Genomic DNA, 23378 nt, shown 5'->3' on the forward strand with positions numbered 1-23378 from the left:
GATGTTGACCCCTTACGAGACCGATGTTACCGCTTGCCTTGTTACGTACATTCACATTCCTAAATCTACTATTGATCGCGAAGTAGTCGATCTCATTGCTTGTACGGCATCGATCAGTTACGACCCAACTTACCTTATGGCAGGCTCTGTGCTCGAACAATGTGCCACCAATGATAAAGTAGTGGAGGTGTCAGGAACCTACGAACCTCCCACAATTACCATTGCGGCCGCCAAGACCGTGTTTCCCCATCCAAATGCCGGAGGAAGGTGTTGTCAGATCCCACCTTGGCATTCAGATCACTCATCACGATCACTACGTCACCTTTAGGAAGCCTTAACGCCTGCCCTGAACTGCATTTAATTGTTCGTTGAAAGCATCCTTCTCCACTACATCGGAAGTCTCCCTTGGGGCGTAGCATTATGCTATTGTAATTATCCCTGTACTGAAATCTTGCAGTTAGAAATCTGTCTAAAATCGGCTTGCAGGTCAAGAAAGCGCCCCTTGCGGTAGCCGTTAGAAACAACCCGACACCAGATTCGCGTCTGCTATTCCAGGTTTTCCAGTTCAAAAGCACATTGCCATAAGAGGGAGAGAAGTGCTCTCCAGAATCCCACCATTTTACTTCGTGTAGACCTAGAATGTCCAATTTATATCGCTGGAATTTCTGAAGACCCTCGCAATCGTTGTCGAACGAAACCAGAAACCAATCATAGTCCGTTTTCGATAGCCAAAGGTCGTTGTCGTGAGATCAGTCTCTATTGAAGGTTCAAAATTTGCAGGTTAATAGCCCACAAATTTCTATCCCTTTTAATCGTCTCTTACGACAAACAGGGAAGATTTCGAGTGTATCCTTAAGCTGCAATTCACAGGGTATGACACAGTATATACTGATGAAATCGCTGCTATTCCCGGCAGCATCCGTTTCACTCACAATCGCAACGGTAACGGTGATGACGAAAGCAGTAACTGCGCAAATGACAACGATTTCACTATCATATACAGACTCACGAAAGAGCTGGAAGGTGCTTGTAAACCTTTTGATGGTCTTGGGAGGGACATTAATGAGGATGAACAACTAAGATCAAAGGAGCAATTTACCACGGCATACAATCGTATCGCATATCCACTGCAGTTTCATTACTTACAAATGGTATGATAAGCCGCGGTAACATGGGGTTACGGATTATTCTTCCAAAGAAGATTATTATTATTATTATTATTTAAGTTATCTCTGCCACCAACGCACACAAACAGAGAAACGCCGCCGGCCTTAGTGGTGTCTCCGAGGAACTTCTCCGCGCGGTCGCTTCACCTTGAATGCGAAAACTGAAAAAGTATTCGCTTGCTTCCTGCCGTCATGAAAATATTCGCTATTATCCTGGGACGCATCAAAGAAACCTTCACACTTTTATCGATAAAGAGATGCTTGGTTTTCGCTCTTCATTCTCCTGGATTTATCGCATAAACACCATGTCCAGAAATTAAAGTCCATTTGTTCTTCATTGAATTTCGACAAACGTTTTGACAAGGTTGTCAGGGAATCTGCAACAAATACTTTACGCAGGAGAAACGGCCTGAAGAGACGCAAGGTGTCAAATACTACATCGAGGTCGAAAGTAGAATCCTTCGTGGTTGCATATTGTCACAGATGCCTGTTCTATTCTTTGGCGGGACGTTCTTCATACCGTTCTAGGAGGAAGTTGTAGAGGGGCTCTGTAGAGCATGTCATCTTCCCTCACCTGAACTATGTTGATGACATCTACTTCCCTCATCCCCCATCCCTCCTTCCCTCACTTATCCTAAACAATTAATTTAGCTTTAGCCAGCTCAGGCTCAAACTATCGGTTTCTACTGGATATAATTCGCACCCTTGGCGTGTTTTCCTAAACATATAAATGGAGCGTTTTCCATCCGATGCCACTCACGGTCACGCTGCTCCCAGGGCAGAGGTGAGGCAGCGTCTGAAGAGTTGCCTCTGCCCTGGACGAAACCGTTTGTCCTACAATCTACTTACATTCTCTCCCTGGTTTGGAAGATGCGAGTAAGGAGAAGCGAACTGGAGAGAAATACCAATAAAACTAAGGTTCCCAAGCTGGGTCCTCGTATTCGTATTAATGGGTAAAACATTGAAGGCGTTTCTGTGCGTTTCTGCTAACGGCGTTGACAAATCTGGGAATGCAATTAGCTCAAAGAACTGCCGGCTGAAACAACCCATTATCGCATTTAGAAGGTTAAGTTGGAACCATTTGGTAATTACCTTATGTCAAGCCTATTCACACTCCGTTTTCTAGAGGGCTTCAGCTACCCTACTGTCTCTCCTAGCCACCACCTTCATTTTCGCCTTAATAATGCCTTGGGCGTAACCTGATACTCTGCTTCATGTATCCCTAGTCTACGGCATGATCTTAATTGTGGTATTCGAAAACACCTGGTACACTTCCGTTGACAGGCGATGGCGCTCCCGCTTTCTACGGAAGAAAAATTTGTAGTAGGCATCATCGACCGCATTCTAGAAGTAAATGTAGTCAAGCGACTGTGATTTTCCGATTGTGTGCAGGTATAACTGACAACACTCGTGTCTGCTGACCAGTTAGGTTAGGTAACAACCAACCCCACTGCGTTTTTTGTTGAACGGTCTTTAATGAGATGCGCGCTCCATTTACCCTTGATTCTCTTTTCCAGGATTGCATTGTGAATACGGGCTCTCTCTCTTTAAGACCGACGGCTTCCTTATTTCTCTCTCTCTTTTTCTAAGCAATAAAAGTGATCACAATATTTCATGCTATATTCATTATTGTTGGCTACGAAGCCACAGGTTAGGCGGACGTAACCCACAAAGTTCCTCGCCATTATACATGTGCATATTCCTAGTGGGAATGATAGCTGAGACTTCGCAACGTAAAGAAGGACAGAAAAGAAATTAAAAAACGGCGCATATTGGATATGGAGACCTGTGACGGAACCACGCATTGAATTGCCCGCAGTGCGTCGCACTTCGTCGAGGTGTAGGGATTACTGTGCCAACTATTGTGTTTACTAGACACAACTAAAGTAGTGACTTCGACGTGATTTGAATACGCAATTTCCTGGTCTAGAGTCAGCCAACTGAACAACAAGGCACCAAGCTTATTCCGCACTACTTGCAACTGGAACTTCAATGACGTCTTCTTTCTATAGAAAGCAATCCTTGCAAATAGCACAGTATTTTTCCGACGCGTAGCTTTGCGCCCGGATCCGAGACACTTTTAAAACAAAGTGCTTCTATCCTGTTCTTTGCAAACCTCGGTTAAGCATCAGTATGTCCAGCATTTAGGGCGATGAGCTGCAACTGCCTTTGGTCTTATCCTGCAGGTAACCCGCTGTATTCTCAAGGACGGTGAAAATAGCCAATTTTGTCCTCCGGAGTTGACAGATGTAACTCTTACCTTGAGGTTGCTCCCATCTGGATAATGCCTTTGTAATGCTTCCTCCACCTCTTCGTTCGAGGGTACACATGTCTCACAGAATGTATTCTTCTAGTCAGTCTTCGACGACAAGTGTATCGTCGGTTCGGACCCATGAGATAGATTTGACGTCTACCCCAACGTTTTCTAGTTAAGCGTTCTTGTCGATTTCTCGAAGAACTTCCACGAAAGATCGCATTGCGATGAGCTTGATAAGAAAAGCATCTATGTTAGCCATGGCTCGCCCTTCTCTTTTCTTGATGTTGTCGTCGTAGTTGACCTAGACTTTTCTACAGTAGAACTGATATCTAACTTACGTTTTTGTTGCAAAATTTTCGTTTTTTCGCTTTTTTTCTCCAACGCTGCTGGATCCGTTTCGTTATCGCATCGAGGAATTCTTCTTGCTGCGTCATTGGCGACAAATTTAGACTACTTTCCTCTCGTCTCGTTTTATCATTTGTCTACTTCGCCTCTGGCTGGCTAAGGGTACTGCGATTTGCCCAACTAGGGGCTGTGTTAGCCATTTACTTCTTCTTCAGCAACGGGGGTCTTCCAGAAGTTTTGTTGATGTATGATAAGCTTCAAGAGTTCCTATTTCTTCATTATATCATTTTTCGCATCTATAGAGATATTTCACTGGACGATGGTGCAACCTTTATTTTCTATAAGACTGCCTTACGCTGCTTGAGTGGCCTTCCTTTCTCTGCCCCTTTGAGTCGGGTGAGGTTCTTTCACTCCGGTCCAGTGACATTCATTTGGGTTTGATTGGCGAGTTCATCAAACTTTTTTTGCTCCAAGAGAGTGTTAGGCACCTTGGGGGTTACCATCTCTTCTAGCTCTTGAGCTCGACTTAGTCTCTTTTTTCCGGCTGCCTGAACTACTGCTTTCCATAGTGCCTCACCATTACTAGTTCTCGTCTCACCTGTTCAAGGGCCTTTCTATGTGATCGTCGTAGCTTTGTGTATCTCCCATTTCAGTTTCAAGAAGGAAGCAGCGTGGTATATTGGCATTTCTTCTAAAATTTGGATTATTGCCGGTCGTGTTGTTGTAAATTTTGTTGCTGTTGTTACTGTTCCTTGCCGTTGTATTAAGGCTCTTATTTGAAAGCCACTATCTCAGCTAGAAAACGCAGTTGCCTTCAAGGGTCTCCATGATTCGGTATGCAACCGTCATGCGTGGGTTGATGCAAACCCTTATAGGATTTTCAATGCAGAGTCGAAATCAGGCGGTAATTAAGAGTACATCTCAATTGATCTCACTTCGTGGCATGCGGGGACAGTCGGCGATTAAGTAAGTTCACCTCCAAGCTGACTAGTGGTTATCCGGGACTATCACTAGGGAACAATCGTTGCTATCCAGCACATTTGCTCTGTCTGTTTGCACCCATTTGGGCCCTTACCTTACCCATGATGTGAGTCCAGGGTCTATTTTGATCAAATATATACTTTGTGTATAATTTAATTCAAATAAAATGAAAAACCAATGAAAAGACATTTTTTTTTGTTTGTTGGATGATTTGATTTAAACCTTCTGCAAATCCTTTCTATGATTTCTATTGAAGGCGCACAGTTTACGTCCTCCTTTATTTTAATGGTCACATATTTATTTGAAAATGTATATTTGAATTTTTGTTGTATTCTTACTTAACATCTGAAGCTTAAAGGAGAAACTGTATTTAAAATCATTCACCTGCCAAGAGGATGCTGATGCTGAAACTGAGCTGAAATGGCTGAAGCAAAATTAGTATCGAACGAATTCCTGTAAAAACTAAAGACTTTTATCCTGGCTCCATCTAAATCGCATTTAGCCGATTCGCCTTTTCTCCTCTAAGATCTTGCCATACCGATAATTTTCGATTATAATTTCGTCACCGAATCAAAAAGGTCACGGGATACTTAACTATTTGACGAATAACTTTCCACATTACCTTATAAACTTTTTCTCTCTCTTCTATCCACAGTTACACTCCTTCTAATCCTGTCTCCTGCGACACTCGGTGACGATTGGACCGCATCCTGTTCAACCGTAAATTGCACATGCAAATGGACAAGTGGCAAAAAATCAGCAATTTGCAGTTCTCTACACTTGACGACCATTCCAACAACCCTTAGTACCGAGATTCAAGTGCTCGTTCTAAGCGACAACTATATCCCCTATTTGAACAGGGAAGAGTTCACGTCGCTGGGCCTCGTGAATTTGCAGCGAATCTACTTGAAAAAGTCCGAGATCCAATATATACACAAGGAGTCATTTAAAAATCTGAAAATCCTTATTGAAATTGATTTGAGTGACAACAAAATTGAAATGCTCGATAAGGAAACGTTCAGTGGAAATGACAGGTTGCGAATATTGTACTTGAACGGGAATCCGCTGAAAAGGCTTATAGCGTATCAGTTTCCTATTCTGCCGCATCTGAGGACGCTGGATTTACACGACTGCCTGATACGATTCATTGATCCGATGGCATTTGCCAACTTAAATTTGCTGGAGTTTCTATATTTGAAGAACAATCTACTGGAAAATTTATCAGAATACGTTTTCCAGCACATGACGAATCTGAAAACTTTAATTTTGGATGAGAACCCTTGGCTTTGTGACTGCCGGCTGAGAAAGTTTCGCAGCTGGTACGTCAGGAGCAAATTGAACAGCGTCAGCCTCACCTGCAAGGGTCCATTCCATCACAAAGACAAACAGTGGGAAAATATTGACGATGAGCAATTTGGCTGCATGCCAAAAGTTGAAATTTTTAGCAACGAAGACGTGCAGAATATCGACATTGGGAGTAACACGACGTTCAGCTGCTTAGTGCTGGGAGATCCCCTGCCAGTTGTCACGTGGGAGCTCAATGGCAAAGCTTTCGACAACGATAACGTTTTATTCGACGAGGAAATCATCTCGAGCGATAAAATATGGAACAATTTGACTGTTTTCAATATGACTAGCCTCGATGCCGGCACCTACTCGTGTTCAGCCCAAAATTCAGTGGGTTTTGCCAGCCAAAACATTAGCATTTACCTAACAGAAATCGTGCAACATGTGCTCGTCAAAACACCAGAAACCTTTTGGTATTTCGGGCTCATAATGGGCACATTTGGGACAGTTTTTCTTCTGATTCTGCTGTCATTTGTTGTCTGCTTGTGCAAGAGGACGAGAAGACGTCGACATCATAACAAAAATATTAAAGGCAGCGTGAGCTTTAACGATCAAGAGAAGAAACTCCTGGACTTGAGCATTACAACCACTAACGACCGCCAGGATAGCTGTGGTATCGATAATAATACGACGACGTCCTCACTGAACAAAACCGAGTCGGTGATGGCATTCGAGCCAATTGAGATAACTGTTGAGAACCGGAATGCTGCCTCTGTCGGTGCCGTATCAAATATGAACTGCGGTCCCAGTGGCATGGGGCTAGGTGCGGGCTCAAGTGGCGCAGCAGCCGCCCTAGCAGGAGCAGTCGGTGGGACGGCTAGTCTCGGTGGTGGTGGGAATATGGTTCAACACGAGGAATTCCCCCTGAACGTTGGCGTATTTCCACCACCACCCGAATTCTGTTCAAATGTCGTCGGCCAGCCACCCTATGGCAATATATTTATATCTGTCTCCGTGACACAGGACATGCTAGATAGTTCCGAAATTAACATTTACCCGGATCTCTTGAACATACCGAAGCGGGTTGACAGCAGTAGCAGCAGCACAATGCTACCTGTAAATGTCTCTTCGTTCGCCACCCTGCCCCGCAATCAGCAGAGAAGAGGCATCCTCAAAAAGGATACGGCCACCACCCTATATCCGCACGATGAAATTGTTAGTTATCATAACTTAGATACGACAACTGCATCAGCAATGTACAACACATTAAATTCTCAAACATCGAACGATAAGAAGCCATCCTCATCAACAAGTACTTGTATAAATTGCATAAGAGCACAACCTCACCCCTACAGCAAGGACGACCTCCCAACCGGAAACATGGGCACAATCCCGGAAACGACAACGATTCGGCAATGCAGTAACAACACTCCCATGTCGTCGTCTTGTCTGAAGTACGATAATATGGGACGGAGGATAACCGCCAGCGGGAACTCAACATTGTCCCTGCCCGACGAGGAGCGCATGGAGAACGAGACTCTGTTTAATGAAACTGTAAATACATTAAAAACATTTAAACAGACCCAAACGAAACATCCCTCTAGCATTCAATCGCCTTCTACGACCTCTTCGGCCACTGCAAGTAACACACATACAGCGGAAACTTTACAATCCGGTGGTAGTGACTTTGTTTCGCTTTAAAAATAATGTGCCATAATTCTTCATAAACTTTTCAAAGTAATTAAGATAAAGATAGAAGATAGTTTCCCTTTGCCACGAGCTTGTAGAATGCAGGAGTTTACGAATTGAATTCGATTGGAGACGGAGACGGAGCCGGATTTTTCGGGGAGCACTTCCCAGTTGCGGTTGTAAATATCTGCCCGGGTAGATAGGGATGATTGATTTCACTGTTAAATGATTTAATTATTAGTTTAAGTGCCGCATATAAATCACTTGGAGGTTGCTGGTGTTCTCTCCGTTGCGTCATAAAATGCTGACGAGGAAGTATGCATGAGAGCATGAAAGTCTTAAAGTAGGAGCTTCAGTTTAGATGTGTTAAGGACGTGACTCGAATTCCTTGCAATTAGTACACATATGGTGAAAGGTATACATTTTTTACGTGGATCCTGTCTAAATTTGGAAGTAACATCTTTTTCGGATTACATATTTTGTCAGGAATCCTGCCCGATTGTACAATTGGGGGGAAATCTTTAATGAGTAAGTGATAGGTATTTATGCATTAGCATTTAAAATGAGAAAGGAATCGAGTTGAGCGATTGTGATGAGATCCTCAGGCCAAAGCTTAATTTTGTGCCGATTTCGTATGACTGAGTCTTGAAATAGCTGGGAATTATTCAGATGATAAAATGGTCTCTTCTGCCTTTTTTTGTATTCCTCAATATGCAGGACAGCCATCTGTCATTTACTCAATGATCATCGCAATTGTTGTAATTATTGTTCACTGGAAGGATGCGCCTTAATTTGTAAGTAGAATTCGCACTATTACTTGCAAGCAGGAAGGATCTTCCTCGAGTACTCAAAACTTCTTTATGGATTAGGAGTTTCACCTCGGGTACGATAGCCCTGAAACACCGCATGGGAGTCGTTAGATCCCATTTAATGGGTCTAAAAATTGACAAGGGGATTGCTATGCTACCTTGGGGTGCATTTCTCACTCCCATTTTTCAACTCAACACTAAATTTCAAATGTTTTTTTAGAGACAGTTTGGAAAGTAAGATTGGTGGAATTATTAATATTGACATTGCCTTGGCATTGATGACCGAGCTCAATTCGGATTGCACCGTAGATGTCTGTCATTTTCTTTTCCTTTGTTTTTACCTTATAAGCGGTAAACGAAATAGCTTTTTTCGTAACTTCTTACAAAAAAATTAAAAGATTTATTCATAATGGGGCTTGTGTACAAAAAAGGGCATGCCCAGAAGTGCATTATTTTTTTTTATATTTTTGAAAATAAAATAGCAGCGCGGCATCTCTTCCAAAAAAGTCGGGAAACTAAAAGCTGGGTGCTTCAGGTATGAGCAGCTTTTTGTTTTACTGACGTGAGAAATTTCACTAAATCACCGTTTCCAATTCGCTTTTTGGCGAAAAGTTTGTTTAGTGAGTACTGTGTCCAGTTGCTCTTATTTTTCCCCACATCTACTTCGCATCCCCAATCGCACAGCTGAACAATAGAAGAAGCAAAGTTACTCAAAAAAGGTAGTTTTGGCAACTATTCATTTTTTAATAATAATAAATTTCTCCAAAAGTTTTTAGTATCATAAGAAAGGTAGAAAGCGAAAATGAAAATGTCAGCTCCTCTGCCATAGTACTACAATACCCGACAATGCTTAAGCTAAAATGTCAGCTCCTCCGCCATAGTACTACAATACCCGACAATGCTTAAGCTAAGTAACGACCGCCTTATTCATTCAATTTAAGTGAATTAAAGACTTTCAGTAAGTCTTAAAGTAATTTTTCCTTATGAGGTGTAACATTATGTGATATCAGCCGTCTGGCAACCTTTTATTTGTGTATCTGTGTTTGTTTGCTAGATATCTATGCAAAAATTCAACCGTGCAAGATGTCACGTTTTTTAATGAAACTTAACAGTAGTGAAACCCGCCTACGCCTTAGTCTTCCAGTATATGACTGTCGGGCTGTTGCTTCAGTGGCAACAATCCAACCCCTTCCAGGTAAAATTGTTCGTGGAACGAGGCATTAAATTTCCATGTAACCAGTTCTTGAACTAATAGGAATAGGATAAGTATGTATCAGTGACCACTGTGCCCTATTAGCCTAGCCTAGGCCAATTGAGCCACAGAAATTTCTTTCCTCAAAGGATAGGTTATCCTGTATGTGTAGCCTGGTTCTAGCCAGGGCAACTTCGGCATGTAAATTGTAGGGTATGCCAAGTATAGCGGCATGGTCGCAGATTAGCCGGTGCCGCGTGCGACCCACTGTAATTCTGTATGCATTTGCGCGCGTCTGGCACAAACATTTTCGCAATCGATTATTGTTATCAGAGAGTCAAATCGTCCGCGACGTGGCGCAGGTGAATTGTGCAACTCGGTTCCATTGTGCGTAAAGTAGCAAGTTTCCTCACCGATTCCACAGAACATCTTTAATTCTTCTATGAAAAATTGTGTGCCACAACCTTGCAACACGTCACCGATTTTCTACCCTACCCTGGTTCAAACTCGCAGGAAAATTTCTCGCGAAGCTCGTCTTTCGTGTGGCATTGACTCTACCCAGAGTTTCCGAGATACTTCATCTAGGATCTAACGAGGGCCATATGGTCCTGTCCAACATCCGGGCTCATGTAGTCTGATAGTAGTCTTCTTCCTTTTCTTTAGCCTTTGTCCCGTTCGGAGTTGGCTCGTCGTTCCCGATTGCGTCATTTTGTTCTATCGAAACCTGATCTAAATGAAGTTTTGAGTCTTTCAAATCACCATCTAAAGCTTCACTGTTCTCGTTAACACGAATCATGTGATCATACCATCGAAAACGCCTGTCTCGCAATTTTTCCACGATCCGTAAAACTCTACATTGATCGAGGATATCCTCATTTCGAATTTGATGAAGGCATGTTACGGCACTAGTTCAACGCAACATCTTCGCCTCCATTGCCGCGAGACGGCGTTCATTCACATTAAGAACCAAAGAGGCCGACTGGGCAGACAACACTGCGGTAAATTTTGGATCTGAAACGTCCGTTGATACATCCATCACAAAGAACGCCAGTTATGGAACGCCACTTCATTCAGGCTGCGCTTGTGCATGAAGCAATTTCATAGCGCAGTTCACCATTGGCTAATAGCATTGACCCGAGATATTAAAACGGGTCGGTTCTGGGCAGGTCACTGTCAGTGCCTATTTTATGGGGATCGATCAGCAAAAACTCAAAAAATTTCTTACGGTGTTTCTCGAAGAATAGTCACGCAGTGTGTATTGCGTCAGTGGTAAAGCACTTCTTGAAAACCCCACGAATGTGGTTGTGAAGAATGCATTAAAAAATCTGCATCGTATGTGGCAACAACTATAATAGATCGATAATTTCATTATTCTTCTGGACTACCTTTCTTTTTCCATATTGAAATTGTTGTGCTTTCTTACCAGTCAAATAGCGTTCTACCCTCCTGAATTATCCAATACAAGAATTCTGTAAGCCACGGTAAGTACCAGCTTTTTACTTTTCAGAGCACATAAGCGATTTGATCAGGTCCCGTTGCTTTCTCCAATTTCATTCGTTTTATTGTTTGCTGAAGTGGAGGATGACCAAATTCTTTCATTGAAATCTGCTCCAAATATTCTCGCCGTCTATCCGTCGCGGCTTATCGTTCTGTAAGCAAAGTAGCGTTCTTGTCATTAACGCAATAGAAGTGTTCCATATGCTGTGTGAGTTCCTGTCGGTTTCTGACAACTCAATACAAATCTCTCTCACCGTCCTAAGTTTTAAGTTTACCGCAAAGATCTTTGTAGTGGATCGCTCGGGTAACAGTGGTTTCTTTCTTTGCTTGCTGATTGGCATTCTTGTAAATTTGCCAATTGACCAGCACTTTATCGTCGAGAAATTTGAGGTGGAAGCGTTTCTTTTCACGGACCTCCTTTTGAACATGATCACTCCCAGCCAAGTATCTTGGTTGATGACCCTATTACCTGTTTTAGTGACCCCGAAACTTTCATAGGCTGCTTTGTGGATTGTGTCTTTAAGTTCGTTCTACGATTCTTCCACATTCGTAACGGTTAGTAATCGCGTAAGTGAGATAATTTCTTCCTTATTCTCACGGAATCACCACCATTTAATTTGCGGTGCGCCAGCGCATTCCTCACACTGTTTTGTCGGTGGTTTGATTCGTGATCAACGGCCAATGTTGAGGTGCGTTGGTCTTATAGGGAATAGCTTTGTAGTCACTGCGTCTTATGAAAATATAGTCTGTTTGCGTTTTTTTGATTCCGCTATAAAGGGTACGAAGATGAGCCAATTGTTTGATCAACCATGTGTTGACAAATACAAGGTCGTAAGAGTCCGTAATACCGACTAAACAATGGCTACCTTGAGAGCGTGTTCCAAATCTTTCTCCCTCATGGCACTTCTTGCCGCGTGCCTTTTAAACCACAGGACAATTAAGATCACCCGCAATGAAGAAATAGTCATCAGCGAACACGTTACAGATCTTTGTGTCAAGTAGGTGCCAGAAGGTATCTTTCTAGGCGTTGGGTCGACCTGTCTACGGCGGGTATGCGGTGACGAAATAAATCGTAAGATCAGCTGGTAATATAGGGAGCTTCTTTAATGGCATCACGGAAACCCTCAGAGATGACAAAGGCCAACACCGTATTGAGTGGGTGGACTTTCAAAATAGAGAAGTTTATAGCCATTTTGACCGCGTTCGTGTTCTGAGTCGCAGCTTTCGGCATTGGACCATCGGGTTTCCTGCAGAGTGCAGATATCAACGCGCCTTTTTCGAAGCGAAGGGCTTTTGCGAGTTTCTCGATCATTCCGTTGAGGGTGCAAATGTTTAGCGTGCAGACACGTATTTGTTTTGCTCGGACTAATTTACTTACGTCCTTACGCCAACTTTGCATCAAAAACCCTTTCCCGTTTCTCGATAGGACAGGAGTCAGGTCCTGCCGCGGTGACAGAGGTGAACACCCTGAGATTTCTTTAAGACTTTGGATGTCTCAACACCGTCAACGACATTGGATATATTTTCTTGGTCGACCTGTGGCGGGATCTGTCACCAAGGGAGATCAGGTAGGATTTAGCATAGTGGGAAAACTCCAACTATTTACTTATACTTTCCCTAATACCAGCATTTCAGTTTTGTTTTACTGAGGATAGTACAAAGTCCGTTGCCTCAAACCCTCCTCTTTCATCTGGGCATGGAACCAGCACGCTGCGTATATAGCGTGCTGGAATTGTATTCCGATGCACCCCGCAATATATTTAATGTGGATACAAGGATGCGGAACCTGCTGGGATACAAGAGCAACCGCCGGGTAAGACGGGTAAGAGGTTCTAAAACACCTGCACAAGGAGTTCTCGGAATCATATTAACATTGGTTCTATTGTTTTTCTTGCTGGATAAGACGAAACATAGCTAAGCACGTACAAAGAAGAGTATCCTTCCCCAAAGATCTCTTTTACTTACAAAAATTTTCCCGCAGGCGTAGAATATAGGCCTTTTCAGCCATCAGTTCCATCTTTGGTTTCCCATTTAAGCTAGCACCCGGAATCTCCGCCAAAATTTCATCTATCTATCCTATCTGCAGAATTTCGTCCACCATTAACAATCAGAGCACGACACCACCCATGGTTATTCGTTTGTTATTTAATTTGGCGTCTAATGTATTGATCTCAAGAATAATCCAAGAAAAATGTCTATCCTGACTAGTCGCCTGGAGAAGAGTCTCAATTGAAATCCAAGGTACCCGAGGTATACAGAGTTAATTAATCATGCCTTTAAGGTTTTTTTTATCGCCCGCGGGGAAGGTATTATTCTTCATTAGGTCTCTTTTGTAGGGGCATAAATGTTTATGAGGCTAAGGTAGAGATTATAGCTTTAGTCCATATTTTTAAAGACAAGGAAAACCAATTTCAAACATATTGATTACTGGATAGCGGCTGAATTATTTGCTATAGTTGCTTTTTCCTCAGGAAAGATGTTTTACCCAGGATATTCTTGCAATGCGCTTCTATCGGCATTAAATTTGCAAATTTGAGCCACCGGTCATCATGATTTGCTCCAGCTTTCTCTATTTTTGAGGATAACTTAGTATCTTCTAAAGTAGATACCGGTTTTCATGCTTGTAAATTTCAATAATAAAACTGTCCAATAGAAGGAAAATTCATTTTCGCGTAAAAATACGATTTTTTAGAAAGGGAAAAGGGACTTGGTTTTTCATCTCTTTTACGTGATACATGGATTCGACTTTACTTATACCGCTTTCCGTGACTTAAACAAATTAGTCTCCAAAACGGAGGACCGTACAGGCTGTTACACCGACGAACAGCTAGCCCAGGCACGACAACCGCATAAGCTTGAGCAGAATTAACATCCTCTACAGAGGATAGCAATCTCTGTCGGCATTACAAAGTTTTTTTGGAGGCGCACAATCAAAAGCCTCTTCAATGTCCACGAACACTCCCACCGGGTAGTAACCTTTCAGAGTTACGTCCTCTATCTTTGAAACAAAGGAATGAAAAGCAGACTCACAGGACTTTTTACCGTGGTAACCATGTTGGTTTTCATTTAGAGCCTCCGTGGAAAAGTGAAGTTCAATCAGTTTTTCAAGACATTTCAGGGGGAATGTAAAACTGATTTCATTAGGTTTGAACAGTTGCCAGGCTTCGGTATCAAAAGTACCGCAAACTTTTGTCAAAAGATAGACCCGTTGCCCAGAGCAGGACATACTGCATAAATATATCCTACAAGCAGTTCTTGCTACTTTATGCCCCCATTAGTATCGCTTGATAAATGTGATCCATGCCAGGTACTTTCAAATACTTAAAGGATAGTATAGCAAATCTTGGTTTTCACGAGTAGCAACTACTCTCGCAGTGTCCTAGTCACTCTTGCAACACTTTCATGTTAAAAGTTTTGCAGAAACTAGGCTAATTGCCTCTCTGCCACTTGCACTTCCATTGACTCACCCTTGGAGTTCATGGAAGCTCCATTGGGTTTTTCAGAGAGTCCACCTTTGACGACTCATCCATTTCGAGGACTCTGCACAGCCTTGATGTCTCTTATTCATCTCACACTTGCCCACAGAACGCTATGAGGGAGTCTTGTTTTGAAATTCTCGCGAGCCTCTTATATTCACACTGTGAATTTCTAAAGTTTAACCTATCTTCGTTCTTATTGCTTTCATCTGCACGTTTCAGTAGTTATTTGGTTGATTTCCTGAGTTTTTGCAGCGCTCGGTTTCAACAGCGTACCGTTTTACAGCGTTTGCCTTATGTAATAGGACAAGCCTCTTCAAAGAATCCTAAAAGTGTACGACTCAGAGTTTCCAATTGTGCTTCTATCGCCAAAGCATTTCTTAACCGCCTGTAACCCGCTATTTATTACCATAAAGCTCATTGAATTTCCACAATCCACTTTCTTAGAATTACGCCTTTCCGGTCGGCAGCAACTTTCAAGCTAAATTCTAAGTTATGGTGGTGCGACGGAGAGACCTCGGCCAGCTTCGAAGTATAATTTGCTGGGTCAGTTACTTCACTCCTCACCAAACTTTGTTCCAAGTGACGAGGCCAGCATTTGCTTTTGCCCCGAAGAATGGGGGTTCGCATTAGGAGTTCAAAAGCACTTGACAGCTATGATGCGCTTTTTTCGTTAACCGGGCACTGTCAAATTACTGTGGCATGACCCAGGGCACAGAATAATCTCAGCATTTTTGTTTCTAATAAAGATGATATCAACCACAGGCCCTACGTCTTGAGAATTTCTCATCAGAGAAGATCCTAGTCTCCTTTACTTGTTCAATAGATTTTGTTAAGTTGAGTCCATGGCTTTTGTAGCAGCACGATATAAGGGCAATCTTGTCTTTTGCTAGACTTGTTGTCAGTAGAATGGGAGAGATTTTCACATGTTGGAGATTAATTTGATTGGCCCTTATGTTTTTAGGCATACATAAGTATAGTCATGTACTGGATAACCGACGTTAAATGGAAAGTCTCACGGGGGTTACCAGCTTATCCCTAACTTTCGCCGGTAGTTCCCATTCCTTGCGTCTGATTTCCCTGATTGCATTGCCCATCATTGCCAAGAGACATCGTTTTCTTTGGCAGTGCCCTCCGCTACTGTTGAAAATGTTCCCTGGATTTCGGTGTCCGCTCTGCATTGATCTATTCCCACATACCAGTATGAAACCAGTTGCGTTTTCTTCCGTCTTTTCTGGTACAGGCGGAAGAGAAAGTTCTGATTAGCAAGAATTGGCCTGTAGTTCACTCTCCTTTGCGGTCAAAGTTTCCGTTTGCCAAGCCTTCCTATTCCATTTTCTGGAAGAATTAGGCAACAGTGCTACGACCACACTCGACGTAGTAAGGTTTGCAGCTTTTCGCATTATGGAAGTTGCTGGACTCTCCTTTCTGATTGAGCGCGCTGTAGACATTTAACGCAGGCTTTCCACCAATGGGGACCCTCTCTACTACAGTCTGTCCCTGTGGGGAGCATGAATCTGGGGAGGCCTCCAAAATCCGCGTGTCGGTTGTGACTTGATTGCTCAAAGACGTGGCTGGATGCGAAATCCGTGACATATTATTATCTCGAGAGTCATGACTTTCATGTCCATGTTTTAGATACCCTCAGTGAATTACTACAGGCTATCCCGCCACGGTGGTGTCCGAGGGGACCATAATTGGTAAAAAATGAAACCGGAACACAGTTTTGTTGGAAGTAGCCCTTCAGATGAAAACAACCAGAAACAAGGAGTCTTTGGGGTGTCGCTTCGTTCCTTCTTAAATTTATTGCTAAAATACGAAGAAGTTAGAGAATTATTTAGTTGCCGGAAGACAGTTTTTCGATTCTTAAGAAGGTTCTGACTGAAATCTTCAGTGATGGTAACTTGATATAGGTGTATCATTACGATTACAATGTAATCTAATTTGTCTAAAAGATGAATACTGTGATCCAATATCCGGAATGATAACACATTCTGTTTGGCGTAACATAGCAACAAAAACCCCGCAGCTTCTAATATAAGAGCAAACAGGTAGGACATTTTATGACGTTGTCCTTTGTCGCATTGAATCAAATCAACGTACCGGAGATTGGAAATTTAGTGGTTTATAGTCTCGGAACTGTTGTATTTAGAATGAAAATAAAGGAGAACTCTGGAGAACACCAAAAACCAACCATTACAGTTCAGTTTGTGATTTTGTCCAGGAACTTTTCTATTTTAATTAAGGGAATCCAAGATTATGAATGTTGGATCCGTCATTCCGTACACTTAGTGTCATAGACATTACCGTAACATTTTATGTAAATTTAACACTTTATGTAAATGGCAAAGTCAGTTTGTATCTACGGAAGGTCAATACGTAAGAGCTAAATTCCATAATCGCATATTAAGAATGTAAAAATAGGACTTTTATATAAAATTGTAAAAAACTAATAAAAACATTCAATCAAAACTTATTTAAACATCAAACTAGATAGAGAATTATAAAACAAATTACGCATTCAGTAAACCGTAGTTTCTAACTTTACATTAAAGAACCTAAAAGTGAAATTTGTAATATATAACTGTATCATATAGTGAAATGTAAATTTGAATAAATGATTTTAGCATGAGAAATGAAAACTGAACCCGTTTAGATGAGAATGGAACACGATTAAAATAGTAAGTAGAGGACCCATGAGCCATGACCCATGAAACCATGGAAAAACCCAAATAAAGTAATACAGTGGAAAAATCTGAACACACGACCCAATGTTATTGGGACCAGCCATTTTAGAAATGAAGAAATTTAATCAAAATTAAACTTACACGAAACTTAAATTAATTGAAGAGTGTATTTACAAGAACGATTCTGTAAGAAAAATCTTTAAATTTGAATTATAGTCAAATCCAAATCTTCAAAAATGAGAGAAATCTTTTAAGAGTATTAGTACCTGCCATTGAAATTGATGAGAAATGTTTATTATTTGTGGAGAAATTCGGTCATTCCAATCATTTCAGATAGAATTTTAAAGTAAAAGATTCAGTGTTTAGAATAAAAACTCTAATTTTTTTATATATGTAGGAGTATGGATACACATATATTTCGTTCCTTTACTATTGCTTTTTTTCTATGTAAGAAAGAAATACTAAACTTCTAAGAGACCGTGTAGAAAAGTAATAAAACTGAAACCCCGATTTGAATAAATAACTTGGAAAATTTTAACTCAGGTTTTTCACTCAAGATTTCCAGGTCATGAGAGCCTTGATGTGACGTATGACATACGTCAGGAACCAGAATATTGAGATGAATTTTTATCCACAACTTGTTGGTTTCTTTGATTTAGGATAAGTTTTAATGTACTTTCTGGAAAATGGGAACTCATTATAATGCAAGGCAACCCTGCAATGCAGTATTCCTACGTGACGAATGGAAAAAAGTTCTACGGTTTTTAGATTAATTGCCATACTCGACAGGCATTAGACCTATATTTTTACCCATAATGTGCGTACCTCAAAGGTGGAAAGCGAGTATTGATAGCTGTAACGCTTATGACATTTTCAAGGAATAAAAGTTCTGAATGAAATCTTTACTTTGAAAGACCACTACCCTGATTTAACCCATGTGAAGGCTGTTTTTTTCGCTTTCGTGGGAATTTTTTCGTGAGAAACTGAATAAAGATACAAATACCAATTTTTCATCATAGATGGGGTTTCCCGATAGAATTTGAAATTGAGATAAAAACACTTTATCGAAATTCATGCTCATTGGCTTTATTTGGTAGCATATTTCATGCCATTTATGTTTTAAGTGTCATTCAATAGACCGCAGTGGCCTTGATTGAACTGATGTGTTCAGCTGGACCAATTTTCGATGACTCTGTGCAGCAATTCGGCTGGCATGGCTGCAATAGTAAAAAGAAAGCGAGGTAAACCCTGCCTAAGATGGAGCGATGGCGTAGGTCAAGACGTCAGAAAGCTTTTAGGGATATCGAATCGGTGCACCTTAGCGCAACTCAGGGGTTTTTGGAGTTTCTTTCTTTTCGGAAGAATGTTGGATGCTGGCGGACTACCAACTAAACATCCTGTCATCACCTGTCATCAGAGAACTAGCCTGGAACCGTTTGACATATTACACGGTTTAGAGACAGCGCGATAAGCAAACGCTACTCGCAAAGCTCTCCGCTTCTGCACTTGAGCGAGGCGTTTACAATGCACCTCCTTGTCAAGGGCATGAGCCCATACCTCCGCACCATAGAGAGGAACCGACTGCGACCCCGATATTCGCCATTAGCCGACTCAAGGCCGCGACTCCAGTTGCAGCCTTGTCCGCTGCTGCTTTGCATTCTCGAAGAAGCTCATCTTCGAGTCGAGCATTAAACCAAGGTATTTAACCGCTGGTTTTGACTCTATAGTCAATTCGCCGATCGATATGGGGCGCAGAGTCGGGATTCTCCTTCTGGTCAGGATGACTACTTCGGTTTTTTTAAAGCACAAAGTTGAAACCGCGAGCAGTCATCCATCCGCTTACCCGTCGAATCCATATGCCAAGTCTGCTTTGTGCTTGTTCAATAGTGCGTCCGGCAGCAAGTACCGCAACGTCGTCTGCGTAACCGACCAGGCGCGATCTTTCAGGCATATCCAGTCTCAGCAGACTATCGTAGAAAGCATTCCAGAGGTCCGGCCCTAGGATGGATCCCTGTGCTACTCCCGACGTGATTTCCATCCCCCTTTGGCCCTCTAGCGTCTCATAAAGCAAAAGATAGCTTGGTAAGTGAAAAGAGTTTTCTAGTGTGCCTAGCATATCTGTCCATCCTTCGGAGTTGAAGGCATTTCTGACATCAAGCGTTATGAGGAGCACTATCCGTCAAGATCGGCGGCTATGTGCCTCGGCTCGATGAACCACATCTACGACCTCCATAACATCATCCACTGTTGATCTCCCTGTTCTGAACCCGAACTGCCTTGCGGATAACTTCCCGGAAGCACGGACCGCTTTAGCGAGTCTACCCTTGAGGAGCTTCTCGAGCACTTTTCCGGCCGTGTCAAGCATACACAGCAGTCGGTATGCAGATGGGAGTTCCGGGTCTCCTTTACTCTTACTGATCAACGCGAGTCTGGCCACTTTCCAGCGACAGGGAAAAATGGAGTTCCTTACTAAGGCAGGCCAAGACCGAATAGTGATTGTTGCGTCGTTGATGATGGTGATGGCTGCAATAGTGGCTCGAATGTTGTTGTTGCTAGTCTATTTGGGTATAATTTTAATTTAACCCGCAAAAAATAACCTAACGGCATTAAATCGCATGATTTTAGTGGTCAGTTGTGAGGCCCGTTTCGTGAAATAAGACGCACTTTCCACGTAATAAATCCATTCTAAAGTCTGCAGTATGGCCTGTTACCTCATCTTACTGAAAAATAACTCTTCTCTATCGATTTCAGAAAGAAAAATCCATCAAGATGTCACGATAGCCTTCTCTATTGACAATAACCGCACGACGTTCGCTATTTTTGAAAAATAATGGCCCAATAATTCCGTCGTACCATAATCCGCACCAAACCCTCAATTTCTCTGGGTGTAATGGTGTTTGATGAAACACTTTCGGATTTGGCTCACTGTAGCGACAATTCTGGTTCTTAACATGCCCAGTTAGTCAGGAATGCGCCTCATCCGAAATGATAATTTTCTTATGAAAATTCGAATACATCGTTTCGAGTTTCCAATCAGCAAATTCACGACGTAATTGATGGTCGGTTGGTATCAATTCTTGAGCCAACACCAACTTATGTGGGTTTAAGCCAGGATCTAACCGTAAAATCACACTGAGCATATGCAACAATTTTTTCAAAAAGATTTCATTGCTCATTATTGAGGTACAGGGAAACGTAAGCACCCATCTCCAAAAAAAGGTTTTCTTAGGGTACTATGCTAGAGAGCGCTCTATTCATCTTAAAGAAAAAAATTAATGGCATTTTAGCGTGGGGAATGTACTATACCACGGTTCGCAAACTAGAATTGGAAGGTGGGATGGGGTTTGTCAGCAGCTGTATTTAAACACAGGGGCTCTCTTCAGACAATATTGTCGAAGAGATGCTGAGGAGTGCTGACAGGTGGAGCCGTGTTGCCCATTATGTTCGGGCGCTTCTCGTTGGTAAGAAGATAGAGCTCGGCCGGTGGAGGACCCGAATGGCAGGGCGTTCCTTGAACTGACAGTTACCTTGCTCCTCTCCCCTGCCGTTAATGAAAGGAATCCCCTGATTTGAAGGCTCCGCAAGGCGGGAGAGTTCGGGGACTAGCCCGAAGTAATCTGACGATGGGGAGGTGTTTAGTTGGTAGTCCGACGACGTACATTCACTTCCCCCACCCCCCCCCCCCAAAAAAAAAAATACTAGAATTTTTAAAAAATATTGAAAGCTAAATTTTTGGTGACTTGTTAACCTTGGTTTTTTTGGCTTCCTCGAATTTCTAAAATAAGTTGAGAAACCGGATGCTGGATGCTTCAGGTATGAAAGGTTTTGTATATTTCTTTTATAAATCCGTCCTACGTAGCATATAACATATAACATATGTATATATTGTGTGAAAATATCCACTTTCAAGTGATATTGATATTCAAAGTCGCGACAACTTTGACTTATTATAAGTTTGTTAGTAATGATGCGATTTCCAAACTTGGTAGGATCATGCTCTATGGCATAGCTTACATGGGTGCATTGATGCTAAGATGAATTTAAGGGTGGATTCGCAGTCAATTACTAAAAATTATAGTAATATATTATTATTAACTTTATTTGAAAAGATATTGGTATGGAGGGTATTTCGAAGCCTAGGCCCGATACACTGAAAGCCTCTTGATTTCTCAAATTTTTCGGTTGTATAGTTTCTGATAATGGGTCCGCTAAATAGATTATCATTTACGATTCCATTTCGAGTTCAATGTGGTAAGCCTCCGTAACGCATATGTTGGTACTCAGGCGTCTACAATAGCAACAAAGAAGGCTATTACTGTTGGCAAAATACACGCCGGCTGGGTCAGCTGTCGACTGTGAGAACAGATATCACCAAAGAGGTATGTCAAATAACGTAACGTCGACCGTATCACAGGCAGTTACAGATGTCCTTAGTTTAAGAAGGCGATTTCAGTTTTTCGTAAATGAATTTAAACCAACCAGAAATTGCTCTCTCAAATCATGCTGGAAAATGAAATTGACGTTGCCATTATATGCGAATATTACAAAGTCTTCCACAGTGGTATCTTCGTATCAGACAGAAGCAGCAAAACGGCAATCTGGACTTGCGGAAACCGAGCGATCGAAAATACGAGCAATAGGATAGAAGACGGATTCACACGAGCTAAGGTAGCATTCACATATTCAGCTGCTACGCTGCGCTGAGCCTCACGCTTGATGAATTCGTACTAATGGTAGAAAAATCACCTTCCGAAGCAAGCCGATACAACCCAATAATAATATGTTAGCTGGCGATTTTAACGCATGCGCCGAAGATTGAGGTAGTCGCGAAACAAATGCTAGAGGCCACATAGTGCTCAAAGTATTTGCACGTCTGAATGTCGGTCTGGCAAATACTGGCGGCGTCAATACTTTTTGGAGGCGGGATGTGGAATCGGTGAGAGACCTTACGTTTGTTAGCGATACATTATCTAAAGATCTTCAATGGCAGGTGACCGAGGAATATACGCACAGTGCCCATTAGGCTATCATCTTCCAGATGGAGCATACGACAGGAGCTAATTAGATAAAAAAAACTGCAGTATCGGGTTGGACATCCAAAAAAGTTGAGAAAGAGATTTTCGAGGAAATACTTCTGCAGAAACGATGCCGGTGGAAAATGCACTAGAAAACCTGGCACATTTTCTTGAAAAGATACAAAAAGCGTGTGACGCTTACATGCCCCGCCGCACGGTTCTCAAGAAACGAATACCCAACTTCTGGTGGAATGCCGAAATTGAAAAACTTCGTAAAGTTTGCCTTAAATCCAGAAGACACAGCCAACATAGCAGAAACCGGCGGAGGTTATGCAAGGATGCGGACTTCGACCCATGTGGAGGTGCATACAAGACAGTTATGGCATCAATCAAGGGTAAGCGCTCACCGCCAATTACCAATCCTGATTTGCTGCGGGGTATCATTAGCACTCTCTTCCCACAAGTTTCAAGTGAACCGAACCTGCCCACTGTCCAGATAGATCCCGATGAAATTCCCGAGTTAACCACTAAAAAATTCCTGGAAGCCGCGAAGAAAATTGCCGAAAATAAATCCCCAGGTTTAGACGGCATTCCCAATAAAGCACTGTTAGTGGCCGTGGAAACAGTTCCAAGATGGTTCACTGAAACATTTACGGCGTGCCTCATAGATTGGATTTTCCCGAAAGAGTGGAGGAAACAGGAACTTGTGCTAATCCCGAAGCCAAATAAACCTTTGAGTGATCCTCTGTCGTATAGATCTATGTGGCTGCTAAAAGGAATCGGCAAACTTTTCGAACGGGTCATCTTCAATAGGCTTCTACCAATCACAGAAAAGGAGGGTGGTCTCTAAGGTGCCATCAGCACGGTGACTGAAATTGCGGAAAAAGCAATGGAGGCGAAAAAATCTTGCGCGGTAGTTACTCCCGATGTGAAGAATGCCGTTAATACGGCAATATGGAGCAAAATAATTGCGGTTT

General features: G+C 42.2%; 1 protein-coding gene across 1 annotated transcript in view; it reads left to right on the forward strand.

Moving 5' to 3' along the window:
* The window catches only part of LOC119657480, a 589953-nt gene extending 572029 nt beyond the window's left edge, over window positions 1-17924 (forward strand). Inside the window, exon 6 of the mRNA XM_038064400.1 lies at window positions 5405-17924. Within this exon, the coding sequence (XP_037920328.1) occupies window positions 5405-7737 (2333 nt within the window). The 3' untranslated portion in view covers window positions 7738-17924. The remainder of the gene's footprint in view (window positions 1-5404) is intronic.
* The last annotated feature ends 5454 nt before the right edge of the window (window positions 17925-23378 follow it).

The sequence above is a fragment of the Hermetia illucens genome, chromosome 5 (genome assembly GCF_905115235.1).
Source record: "Hermetia illucens chromosome 5, iHerIll2.2.curated.20191125, whole genome shotgun sequence".
NCBI lineage: Eukaryota > Metazoa > Arthropoda > Insecta > Diptera > Stratiomyidae > Hermetia > Hermetia illucens.